This window comes from Poecile atricapillus, chromosome W (genome assembly GCF_030490865.1).
Source record: "Poecile atricapillus isolate bPoeAtr1 chromosome W, bPoeAtr1.hap1, whole genome shotgun sequence".
NCBI classification, from domain to species: domain Eukaryota; kingdom Metazoa; phylum Chordata; class Aves; order Passeriformes; family Paridae; genus Poecile; species Poecile atricapillus.
The window spans coordinates 13,524,667-13,537,976 of NC_081288.1; the positions used below are offsets into that span (position 1 = coordinate 13,524,667).

General features: G+C 44.3%; 1 protein-coding gene across 7 annotated transcripts in view; it reads right to left on the reverse strand.

Moving 5' to 3' along the window:
- Positions 1-611: 611 nt before the first annotated feature.
- The window catches only part of LOC131592199 (SRSF protein kinase 2), a 129,679-nt gene continuing 116,980 nt past the window's right edge, over positions 612-13,310 (reverse strand). For 2 of the 7 annotated variants that reach the window (XM_058863547.1, XM_058863552.1), the window contains 3 exons: positions 9,898-9,967; positions 8,576-8,668; positions 612-2,268 (listed from right to left, as the gene is read on the reverse strand). In XM_058863547.1, the coding sequence (XP_058719530.1) occupies positions 2,084-2,268; positions 8,576-8,668; positions 9,898-9,967 (348 nt within the window). In that variant the 3' untranslated portion in view covers positions 612-2,083. Of the gene's footprint in view, positions 2,269-8,575; positions 8,669-9,097; positions 9,191-9,650; positions 9,748-9,881; positions 9,968-13,310 lie in introns of those variants that run through there. The other 5 variants (XM_058863553.1, XM_058863549.1, XM_058863548.1 and 2 more) reach the window with 5 other exon arrangements.

A 13,310-nucleotide genomic window follows, 5' to 3' on the forward strand; every position in this document is an offset into this window, starting at 1 on the left:
CCAGGCACTTCCTTCCAGTGCCAGCATTTTCTGCGTATTCAAGAACACATTTGTAACTGGCTGCAGCAACCAGGCACTGCAGAGCTGGGCTGGGGGTGAAGCTGAATGTAATTTTTACCTCCAGCATGAGTCCACTGTGGCATCGTCCTTGTGAGCAGCGTTGTCCTCGCAGCCACTAAAAGCAGTCCCAGGGATGAGGGTGAAGGCACACGCTCCTGAAACCCAACTGCTGTGGGGCCTCAGCACTGGACAGGTTTCCCCAGACCAGAGTGTTTCACACTGCGGTGCCTTGGCAGTTCTCCGGAGGAGTGGCTGCCCCAGCCCTTGGGACGGGACAATCGTTCCCTTGTTTACAGGACTTGTTACAGAACAGCTGGTAGGAAAGATGCTTTTTTTTGGTCACATTTCACCCAGCAAACCACTCCCACCCAGTCCCTGCTGCCACAGGACCCGTGGGGCTGCTCTGACTGACACCAGGTGATGTGTTTCATAAATGAACATGGGAAGCTGCCTTTCTCGGGCCAGGAAAAGCCAGCCCCCACCTCCCACCCCTCCAACACCCCTGCAGCTGAGGCGTGGCTAGGCAAAGATTCCAATGACCAGCAACACTGTCTGAAAAAACAAAACACTTTAATTAGACAACTGCAAGCACCTCAAACAACTGGTTATTGTTACAGCATGGGGCTATCTTCTCACAATCTAGTTATTGCAAAGGCATGTGAATAAATTTTATATGGACAAAGTCAAGAAAAAAGTGGCACTGTAGTTACATGAAGATCAGGAGTAAGCTTACATTCATCCCACTGACTTCTAAAAGAGGCCCAAACACACCTCCGTACTGTACATTCTAAAATCTGTATTGCCTATAAGCTTCAGCCTATGCAGCTTTTGTTCCTAGGAAACACATAATTGTTGCGTGCAACTTACAATGGGCAGTCGTATGTCTACGGATGGGAAAGAATAAAGCTAGTGCAATTTGTTTTAGAAACATGTAAAGCTATGAATGGAATGAGCATGATCTTGCTTCTTGGATTATTTTACCCACTGCACTGTAAATATCTGCAGCTATATCCTTCCTTAACTGATGCCAAGCACACACTTTTATTATAAAAGATCAGTAATTCTACACAGAGTGGTTCTCATGCTCTACTTTTAATTTTTTTTCTTTTTCTTAAGGTATAGTACAACTTACAGTGCTTAGAAAAAGGCAACACCATATGGTACCATGTCTTCACTATCACATTGTAAGGGAAATTGCTATTTTTCTTTTCTTAAAAGCACTTAAAATAGGCAAAAGTTCTAAAAGGGAGTGCTAAATGATAATGCATACTTTATTAGAAAGAAGTCTAGCCTTCCTTTAAAGTGCCATTTGGGGAATGAAATCCTGTAAACCAGAGCCACTTTGTTTAAAATCCAATGAACAGGAACTGCTACAGAATAGAAAGTTTACACAATTCCTTAAAGCGGTTTAAAGTCCACTACATGCAATTGGTTTGCTATAAAGCTCTCTAAAACTTAGTCGCTTTACTCTGAAATTGAGTCCCCGATCCCATATTTAAATGGAAATAAACATTTACAGGGTGCATTTACATACTCTATAATACAAGAATGACATCCCTTTGCCAGAAGATAAAATTGTACAATTCCTCGCCATAACTCAGTTCTGATTTGATAAATTTCTTACACTCGTAAATTATATAATATGCATCAGCTAAAATATTTTTTTTTTTCATAAATAGTTACAAAACTTGCCAAAACACATGGGGGGAAGTTTCTTTTGTTCAAAAATCTGACATCTGAATGTCACACAACACAAGAAACAATGCTTAAAGACACGTTAAGTGTTTTCTGAAGAAAGTGGGTGAGTAAACTACTAGCTGAGGACAAAAAGACTACCCTTCCCCAAGAACACAGTGCACAAAAAGCAAAATGTCAAACAGTACCTCAAGCAAAATAAAGGTCTGAGGATTGAAGCCAGCTCACGTGTGATCCTGCTAAAGATTTTGTGACAGTCACCATTTAGGTCCAACGCATTGGAAAGTGGTTACTGGCTTTTTGTTTGTTTTACAGCTGGAAGATTCTGCTAAGAATTCAGCCACGGATGCCTAAGGCATTCTCCAGCTGAAGCACGTTTCTCTGGGACCATTTCTAGCATGGGGATCAGGAAATCCGTAAACTGTGCAGCATCTTCATGAGGCCAACCATACTTCTCCACAAGCACATCAAAAAGACTCCAAGGTTTCAACTTGGTAATGTGTCGGAGTTCTCCTGCAAACACAAATATTAACAGCATTAGAAAAACACCTTGTTATTCATGTCAATGACTAATCTTTGTTTCGTTTTTCTCCCACTCTGCTTTCACAGCACCTTGACCAGGCTGGGAATCACTGCTTAGGACAGGCAGTGCACACTAAACTTCCATGAGGTCCTCAAAGGAGATGAGTATGTTCGATGTCAAAGCCAAGAACTCTTCCTACAGCCATCAGTACATTAATTACACCTGGACTCCATTGAGTTTTCCTGCTGTCTTCACTCTCCTGTGCACACAGGCACTCATTCACACTCATGCTCACACCATGGCCAAACCACACTGCAGGCGGCTCCTTCCTAATCAGCCAAGGAACTCAAATTTCACAGAATCTTCTCCAATTCCAGGACAGAGGTCTCAGAAACACAGGCCCTTGCCTCACCATGTGTCATTTGCCAGCAATGCAGCAGATTCATTCCTAAGCAAGCCGAGGTTTGGTGCTCCAGAGATTCTGCTCCATCTCCCAGGCAATCACTCCAGGAAACCTGATCCAAATCTTTCCTGAGGGAAGCTCCTGCTGCTGCCCAGGTCTCTTTCAACCAATCACCAACACAAGTGGTGACAGCAGCTGCAGGAATGGAGTATCCCCAAGAGGGGGAACTTCTGCCAACCTGGCAATGTGTCCCAGACCAGAAGGGAGGAGGTGAGAATTGTTCTGCCATTCAAACCAGCAACACTATCCAGGTCTGTCCATAGGTCATGCAGCACCATGGGGAAGACTCTTACAGTTTCTTGCTCCTCCATTGCGTAGGAACGAGGCCCAAAGCCAAGAGATGTGCCACGAGGCACATGGTGAAGGGATTGCTGTGGGCACAAGAGGGATGAGCAGCTGTCAGGCTGCATAACCCTCACTGCTGCCATCAGGAGGGAGTGATACTGAGGTGTCACCTTGCATGAGACCCACAGCCTTTGCAATCAAGGCTCTCAGTAGCCCTCATTTACATGTGGTGTGACTGTCCCCTCATCATTCATGAGGGCAGTAACATGAGGAAATTCGACTATAGTTGCACCACTTCTCCTGAAAGTATAAATCTGACATTTGAAATCCTTGCAGAGGATGAGAATAGGACCCCAACCTTGCAGACAAGTCAACAGGCTTGTTCCACTCTCCTCTTCAAAGCAGGGATATCTCTTTGCTAACATCTGCCTTCTGACTGTGTCAGATCACAGCCGGGAACACCTGTGTATAATGCTCTTACACTTTGTAGCTCCAGTGCATTTATCACCAACAATCTAATGAATCTAAGGCCTCTCGCTTCAACAAACTACACTAGCCATGAATCTGTGTGTGTTAAAGTTCTTACAGAATGTGACCAGACTTAAAGAGTGCCTGATCTGTTCTAATCAGTAATTAAGCCCTGCAACACCCAGCCCCTCAGGACACCAGCTGAAACACAAGGGCAGATGTTTTCTGCCAAATTTCTGTACCCTTAATGCATCCCACAGCCATCTCCCTTCTTCTCGAGCATATGTGCCAGTCTCCATGGGACACTGCAAACAGCACTTGAGAGACCCCTGTGGTGCTTCTGCACCAAGGAGAGTGATGGGGTCTCACCCAATACTGGAGGCTGAATGGGCTTCAGAAGCTCACTTCACCACCTGGGATGGGGGCATCCAGGCCACATTACTTGCAAGCCAAGTAGTCTGTCGGCGTGATTCTTGTCCCTGCCTACCATCAGCTCACAGGCAGAGTTTCTGCACATCCCTGTGGCGAGTGAAGTTCCAGGGCAGGAGAAGTGACCCGTGTCTGTCCGACTGCCTCAGGGACTGAACATCTCAATGCAATGGATTTAAATCCCCAAAGGCTCAGCAGGCCCTGTTTCTGCTGCCTCAGCCCTCAGCAGTAGGTCCTAGGCAGGGTGCAGTGCTCAAGAAAGCAGCTCTCCAGCTGCTGTCACCAGGTCTCCACAAGAGCAAGTGTGCAATCCACAAGCTGCAGAGGAGTGCTGCTCACAAGAGGAATCCCAGGTGTGCTGCCCACCACAAGGAACACCAGCAGGTACACACCAGCAGAGGCCACAGAGTTCTGGTTCTGTGTGAATATTCACAGTACAAGCATGTCCCATCAGTCCCCACAGACACAGAAAGGCTCTGCTTTGGGCCCACAACTGCCCCACACAACAGGAAGGACACCACATCTTGGAGCTGCATATTAATTTCCAGGCTCTCACTCAGTCCTTTAAAACTTTGTGCAACCCTAAAATTTAACTGCTGAAAATCTTACCTTTTGGAAGATTTCCAATAGAGTATATTGGTGACTACTTACAAGAACAGGTACTAAATTATATAACAGGAATGCATGAACTCAAATACTGCCAAAAAGTGATAAGAAAGTGACTTGTTACTGACTGCAAGCCAAAAATTGCTAAAAAAAAAAGATCATGCCCATGGTTTCTCTAGCTCCCAGCATTCATTGCAAGGGCTGCTGTAATCATGCACCAAATAAGGCTTAGAGAGGGTGGGTGTGTGTTCCCATCCAGCTTCATCTTTGTCTTCATCTTTGCATTCACATTTTGTCATTTCCAGCACCTTTCCTCCCTCAGATCTGATAAGGTAACATTGCACGATGAGGCCCCTGGTGCCACTGTGGAAGGAGATTTCTTGCTGTTTGAGTACTCCTCATTTTGTGAATACCCATGCTAAGGCCAGCACAATACTCAGCAGTTTTTCTGCTAAGAAACAAAACTGTTTTAGCACTATGGCTGAGGTTTCCCACAAGAAATTTTATGAAGATTGTAAAAGCACTTAATAAGATAGGATACAGTAAAAATTATCGTGGGGGCCATGCTTAAAGTAATGCTTCAGTTTTCAGTAAGGATCATTATGCTAACTATGGAAACAAAACAGGGTAAGTAAAAGACACTTAACACTACTCAGGTGGACAAAAAGTCTAAGAATAAATTTTCATGTGGATCCTCATTCCCATCCTAAAGCATGAGAGTAGCACAGGAAATGGAGGTGTCTGCCAACACATATTTTCATCTACTCCAAGATGTTTGTACCATGTAGATGGAGGTTGTACCTATGAAGGCTGTACCTATGTTTAAGGGAGAAATTAAAAAAGCACAAGCCCTACCAGTCTGACACCATCTGTATTCAGGGCATTAGCATGAATTTTCAAAGAAGTGCTAAAAATGTGATACTGAGAATTTCCTCAGAGAAGCCCTTTATTTGGATTTTTGATAGTGAAGTACACAGGAGAAAATCCACAGAGGACAACGGAGTTGTCAGAGCTGTAAAACTCCTGTTGCCAAAGCAGAGGCAGCAATGATCTCTCTGAAAAATGGAATGTTAAGCCAGAAGGAAATTACTAAAAAAAATTTCTGAAGGACCAGGGGGGAAAAATGCTATTTAAAGCTTTGTCTGCTGACAGTAATACAAAAACCCCCAGATCTAGTCTATAAAATTCATCAAAGACAAATTTAAGATGTGTCACCAGGCAAGAGGAGGATGGATTACTGAACAGTAAGACATGGATGAAATGAGGATTGGTGAAGCAGCAATGGGATATAATGTGCTGCTACACATCTATGACATGATCCTGAGAGCAGGTGGAAGAAAGAAGCAAGCCCTCCCTCCCTTCCAGGAGGGTAAATGAGCAGCATCACAATGAGTACTTCTCATTGCTCAGCTTCCAAAGGGCAAAGCCAGCACCTGGCTAGCATCTTGCATTGGCTTAGATCACAAGGAAACAGGACTAGCAAATACCAGAAGAAAAACAGCAGGAACCATGGTCTAGGAAAAACAAAAGGGTTTTACATTTTAATGCCAAAACATATTAATTTTTACAGTTAAAATAGTTTCCATGAAGACACTGAAGAAGAGGACTCCCTGGAGTTATTACTGGGCTCAATCAAGATGAGACCCTATAAAAATATGTAAGCATCTGTGTTATAGTATAAGAAATAACTTACAAATGCTTTTCCTCTTTTAAATGCATCCTCCTATTTGAATGTGTAAAAAACTGTTTCAGGCAATTACTGAGGAAGGACTTGATCCTGTAAACTCTTTAACATCTTTCTTTTTGTTCCTGGGATTTTAGTAGCACAACTCAAATGTTTAAAGCACCTCTCTGAGGTCAAACTTGCTTATGGACAGGAGTAAAACTCAAATTGTGATTTCTTGATTTTCACCCAAGACTGATGTTTTCAAAACAGGAGCTCAACAGCAAGATTTCTAAGCCTGCCCTGAGACCACAGTGAGAAATTCTCCCAAGAGCCTCAGGCCAGTACCACAAGGCTTCTCATCTCCAGCGCTCAAGCCACAAGCAGATGAGTACAAAATACTTGGCTTGCTGGCCAACTCTGGAGCCTATCCCTCATACCCCGCCAGCCCACCGCACACAAATCCCGGCTGGGGACACCAGAGGCTGGCAGGACACCAGAGGCTGGCAGCACTGGGGTGCCCAGGGAAAAGGAAAAGGGTGCCTGATGCAAAGAAAAGATGCTCAAGTAAGCAGGACACTTGCCATCTCCAGTTTTCTTCCACAAAATATTTCAGTTTCCCCAACTTGCAAAAGTAGAATAACTAGTATGATCTGAAAATGCCATTTGGTTTGTTAATCCTCTGTCTTGTATTTGAGATTCTCTGGTTTAAGCAAAAACAAGTGGGATCCAGTCTACTTAATCTTCCACAGCAAACTTGAACTTGTATGTTGTGTGGTTGGTGAACCAAGCCTTTAATCCTATCTTAAATCCCACCCTGAGGATTTAAAAGGCACCCTCAGTGCCTGTGAGGAATGTCACTGACAGTCAGGCCCTAGAGCACAACAGTGACACTGCAGTTGAAGATGCTCATGAAAGCACCAGAGACTCCACATCACAGGAATTTTACAAACTGCCCTCTCCTGTGCACTGCCAACACTGCAGTTACTGAGTAACTGCTAGGTCATTTTACAGTTCTATGACATCACCAGAAAATGCCAACTTGTCTGCTGTAAGGTACAAAGTAGGAATGTAAGATGCACTCCAGCAGCTGCAATCCTGCCTGGAGGTGCCACAGGTTATCTTGTGCCCAGCCCTCTTACTGCTTTATAAATTTCCAGACCTGTGGGCCTCGAGTTTGTACATCTCAGTTACCAGGAGGCTGTTTAAAGCCTGCTGATACAGCCCCTCTCTCTGCCTGCTGTGGCAGCCAGCTCCTGAACCTCACTGCCTGCTGGGCAAGGAAGCATTTGTTTTAAAGCCATCCTCTGCAAATTTCACTGGCTTTCCCCCAGCTCTTATATGGTGAGTGCTGGCAAACAGCAGCTCTGTCTTCAGCTTATCCACTGACTTCCTGATTACATAAACCTTACTCCACACTCAAAAGCCCCAAGCATTTCAGCCTCCCCCAAAGGGCAGCTGCTCCCTCCTTGATCATCACTGCTGCCCTTCTCTGCACTGCAATGCCATTAACAGCCCCCTCAAGGACACAGAGGGATCCCTGCTGTCGCAGGAATATCCAGCAGAGAACAGGCAGCCCCATGCACAGCAGGGAGAAACCCTGATTGTGTCCAGCCTCACAACCCCGAGCTCCCAGAGCCACTGGCTCAGCCCCCAGACAGCGACACCGCAGCTGCTGGGCCGGCCCAGCCCATGCACAGGGCAACCCCCAGCTCTGGTCAGCAGGGACGTGCCCTCCCCAGCTGTGGCTGACAGCCCTGGCTGTTCCCCCAGCATGTAACAGGACAGACCCTGCCCCTCCACACAGCACTGTGCTGTCTCATACACCGAGGGAATGGAACACTTGAGGCATCACCACATTCCCCCACGAGTCAAAAGCCTGCCTTACAGAGCAGCCTGGGCCAAGTTCCATAACTTGGCACACCCCCATCCGCTCTGCCTGCTCCTGGGCTGTGACAGCAGCCACACTCAGCTCAGTGTCCACTGCCCAGGTACTCCCCTCCCACCTCCGTTACTCCCTACCAGCAGCACCTGCTGGACTGCTAGCTAGGATCCAAAGCTGCTGACAGATGATTTTTCATCACGTTACAAACTGTGCATCACTTGAGTCCTCACACTTACACGAACGTTAGACAACAGATTCACATGGACACGTGTTAACATCCACACTTCGCTGAGTATATCCCCAAATGAATTTTAAATGAAATATTGAAATGAACACCGCAAATTGTGGCTTGTCCCAGAAGGCCAAGTTTACACCAAAGTTCTTCTTTAGTAAGAGCTCTCCATTTAAATGGATATATTTCTTCAGTACCCGTAAATCAACATATTCTCCTTTTGGATAGTATTATGCTTTAAATTAGTGTTGCATAAATACCGTTACCTTTTTTGGTGAAAAACTCCTTGGAATATTTCCCCAACATAGCGTATTTTCGAGGGATTTTTCCCAGCAGTTCAATGATCAATGCTATGTGGTCTGCATTGGAGAACATTGCCAGCAAAACAGAAACATACAACAGTTTAATCAGTACATTGCATGCACACACTAACACTGGCCCGGTACAGACAGAAATAGATTGATCCTGGTAAAAAACACACGTGTGCACTGCTTGCTCAGTGGCTGCTTTGGAAAGGTACTTTCAGCAAAACTTCCTTCTCAAAATAATGTTTGAGTGTCAGCTGCCACAAACAACGTGGCATGTCATTAAAAATGTACCAATAGTTATTTTTTGGAACATTTGGGTGAAAAAAAAATTGTCAGAGATTCCTGGGAATTTTGCTTTTCAAAATGAAAATTTTTGTGTGTGATCTCAGGAAATGCTCCTCGCTGGGACATGATACAACCAGCAACAGCAATTCCACTTCTGTCTGCATCACGGCACCTTTCAAAAAGAAGAGGTACTACCTCTGCGATTGAAGAATTCCCGAGAATATTTTCCAGATAGAGCAAAGTGCCTTGGGATATTGCCTAGCAGCTCTATGATGTGTGCTATGTGGTCTATGAGGGAGAGAAAAAAAGGATACGGGAGTGGAAGGGGCAGGGAAAGGATGGGATAAAAAAGAAGAGGAAAGAAACTGGAATTAGTAAAAAATCAGAAATAGTTTCAAATCAACAATGTTTGCAGCAAATCCATGCAGAGGTTTCCAGGATCAGCAGAGCTCTGGCATCATTAGTAGCATTTAGGAACAATGAATGATGCCTACAATACCACTGCAAAGAGCATTTACAAGCAAACAAGCATGAAAATGGACAGGTATACAGATGGAAGCAGGAGTTAACTCTGATTTTAAAAAAATAATTAGTAATTGCCTAATTCAAATAAAAATACACAATGTAAACATTATTCCAGTGTCACTCTTTTAAAGAGAATAACAGAATAAAGTTCCAATTTGTCATTTCTTTTCTAAACTAAAATGTTGTTATTTTCAATCAGGTTTTCACACATATGCAATCTTACAAGAAGGGCAGTTTAATTCCTTCAGGCAGTTGTTAAGTAGATGAATATCTGCAGAAGAGAGTTTTTGCCTACCCACTGCTAGTGGTGGAACTTAAAACTAAAAAGAAAAAAAATCACATTTATATTCTGAAAACAATGTGTATGAACAGTTCTACTCAAATACAAAACTTAAACCCCACTGTAAGCTCACTGGAAATTGTGCATGAAAATATGAAGAAACTCTTACAATACCTCAGAAGAGTCATACCTTCATCCCTGGAATAGTCTTCACCAGAGTGTGGTTCAAACAAGTAATCTCCAGTCGCTAGCTCAAACGCCTACAACACAACAGACACAGTCATGGGCATTTCAGAAGGAACGCTTTTGTAAGATGTCAGCAAAACATCACAACCATCTCAGAAGCAAGAAGGAATTCACATTCAGAGCTCGAGGCCTGTGACTGGAACCAAGACTGAGGAGAGGCCACTTACCTGGGGACATCATTCCTGCAGTGCAGCAGCAGCACGAACCCTGCAGAGAGCCCCGTGTCCAGCCCTGTGCCCAGCCCTGGGGCTGGAGGCACCAGCAGCGTGCCCATCCCCAGGCACTGCTGCCCATCCAGGGGGATGAAGGAAGGAATCCCACAGGGCTGGAGTGCAGCCTCTCCCTGCAGCCTCCAGCCAGAGCACTCAGAGCAGCTCCAGGCTGCCCAGGAGTCCGGCTGTGCTGCACTGAGCCAGCGTTAAACACGGCGCTACAGACTCCTGAGAACTCTGGTGATAGTGTCAAGCATTTCTAAACATTTCAGGTATTTCTAAATAGGAGCTACACTCGTATCTGAAGGGTATTTACCTGTCAGACTGAATGTTGGAGGCTGAACCAAGAGAGTCCAAATCACAAATAAAATCCATTTATGAGTATAATTAATCACTTGAATTAGCTTCTTCGACAGCTCTAAATCTGAAAGTTTTTTTACTTCAATGATGTGAGTAAATGGTGAGATAGATACTGATGGGGAATCCAGAACAGACACTGGGACATCAGATGCCCTCAGGGCAGGCAGTGCTTCCATGGGATGCTAACCCTGTGTTTGGTGAGGATGAAGCTGACTTTATGGGTGTGATAAATATGAAAAGCTGCAAAGCTCTGAAGCAACTATGAGAGCCCCTACTTGCATCCAGACATGGATTCATCTGGTCTAATTTGTTAAATTATTCTCTTTCAGCTCTGGCTCACCAATTGCCCAAGCAGCCACAGGAATCTAATTCTTTCCAGGTGGTTTAAACATCAAACTATTTTCCACGTCCAAGACATGGGAAAACATCTGATCCAGAAAAGCATTCCAAAAATGAGGCAGAGCTTCCTGGCACAATTCTAGAATGGGATTTCACTCCATTAGAACATTTACTACAGAATACTTGTCACCTGAAAATAGACACTTTTCTGTTCCAGTTTATAATCTGGAGCTGTTAAATCACCTGTAAATTTAGCCTATTTATGAGCACTTGGCTTCTTCAAGCTGTGAACTGCAGTGTCATCCAAGTGGGCTACAGCCAACATAACTCATTGCAATCACACATAGCAGCCAGGAAAACAAGAACACCCCTTGTTGACATTTTTGCTGATCCTATGAACAGCCCTTTAACTTCTAAAGTTACTATCACTAATAAGCAGTCATTCACTACTTTTCTTATTCTACTTAGCTCAAGGCTTACAGCTTTCATTTTACAGCTGAAAAAAATCTGAATGACTTCATAAAATAGCAGGTTTCTCAACTGAAATAAATGTTAAGAGCAGAGCCAGAAGTGATCACTGGGAGAGATCTCCAAACACAACACAGAGAAAATTGTTATCCTCCTGAGACAAGACAGAGAAGACCCCTGTCCTCTCTGTATCTCATGGCAATATATTTTTTCATAGGAAGAGCTGGAACCAGCTTTCCCAGGAGAGCACACACAAATGGAGCTGATTCCTGAGGACATTGAGAAACTCACTGCTATTACACACAGATCCCTGGAGAAGAACAAAAATGTACCTGAATTTAGCCACAAAGGTAGACTACACAAGAATATAGTTTCTGTCCCAAAAATGAAGTATTACTATCTCAATATGTCTGCATGGGACTAAAAATATTAAACTGAAGAACTGTGAGCACTGTTTATAGAGAAGCACAAGAGACAAGCATGCTGCTGTGATACTCTGAATTTGAGATCAGTTTGTGTATCACAAGAGCTGAAAGCTCTCACAGATTTGGGAGTATATCACCCTGACGCTGAACAAAAACTAAAGCTTTTGAAAATGATGATGATGCTTCTCATCTCCTTTTTGTACAGTTCTGACTCCATGCCCAGGATGGGCTGGGGCCACAGCACATCACACATTTGATTTTCTGACTCTCCCTAAGACAGTCAGAGACTAAGAACAAAGAACACTTCTGACTCAGATGAGTATAGGAACATCCCAGAGGCAGGTGTTCAGTATTTGTAATGATGGTTCCTAGCACCCATGGAAGAAAATGTCTCACAGGTTCATCTGTGGCAACCTGGTAGTATGTTCCCAGCTATTTTCAGGACAGACTGGCTACACAGTACAAGATAAATGAAATTAATTTGTCCTCGTATAAAAAAAAACAAAACCCAGACCTAGGTTTTTATAATAAAGAAGTGTTAGAGATACATTAATAAGCACATAAATAGCTGTAAGAAGGACAATCACATCTTTGGATTGCATCAGTCAGAGTTCTGCTCTTTAAACTTCTGTCCAAAGGTGGTGCACTGGAAAGGCTGTGCCATTACCGAGTGGGTGCTGCTGGAGGAGCAGATCTCTGCTGCTGCATACTGAGAGCCACAGCTCTGGCTGTGGAACCACTGCTGCTCTGGACTTCTGGGCATTCTCAGTACTTACCCACACTTTACACCCACGTGTAGGCACACACAACCCCCCAAGCTCCAAGGGAGTTGACTGACATCCTGTGATGACAAGAGGAGACCGAGACCCTAAGGGCAGCGCAGTGACCACGGGTCTGGTCTGTCCAGCTGTCACCAGTCTGGAGCCACCAGTGTGAGAGAGACCCTGTCAGAGTGGAGAAAGGTCAGCGAGGACCTGGCCTCAGGTGCTCTGGGGGCTGAGCAGAGGATGCAGATGGGGAGGCTGGCGGGGCTGGGTTTGCTCAGGTGGGACAAGGAGAGAAGGGATTTAATTGCTGCACTCCACTGCCTGAAGGCAATAGTGGAGAAGAAAATGATACACTCTTCCCAATGAAAGGACAACACAGAGCAGACACAGGGCAGCAAGATGGGAAATTCCAGTCAAACATGAGGGAAAAAAATTATTTGGTGAGGCTGCCTGAGTACTGTTACAGGCTGCTCAGAAAGGCTGTGGAAATGCCATTCATACATCCTGAGGTATGTACCCCTCAACTGGACAAGGCTCAGAGTGACCTCATCTAACTCTGACAACAACCCCTGTTCAAGAAGGAGGCATATACCAGAGATCACTTTAAACCTAAATTTGTCCATAATTTCTATAATGCTACAAATCCAGACTAACCATATTTACTTACTTTCCCTTTGAGAGTAATAATTTCTAAAAACTAGTTTCTTGACAGAAATTCCAACTTTAAAATACCATGATTTTTTTACTTACTGTTGACATTTACCTCAAGAGAAGCCAGCATTTCAT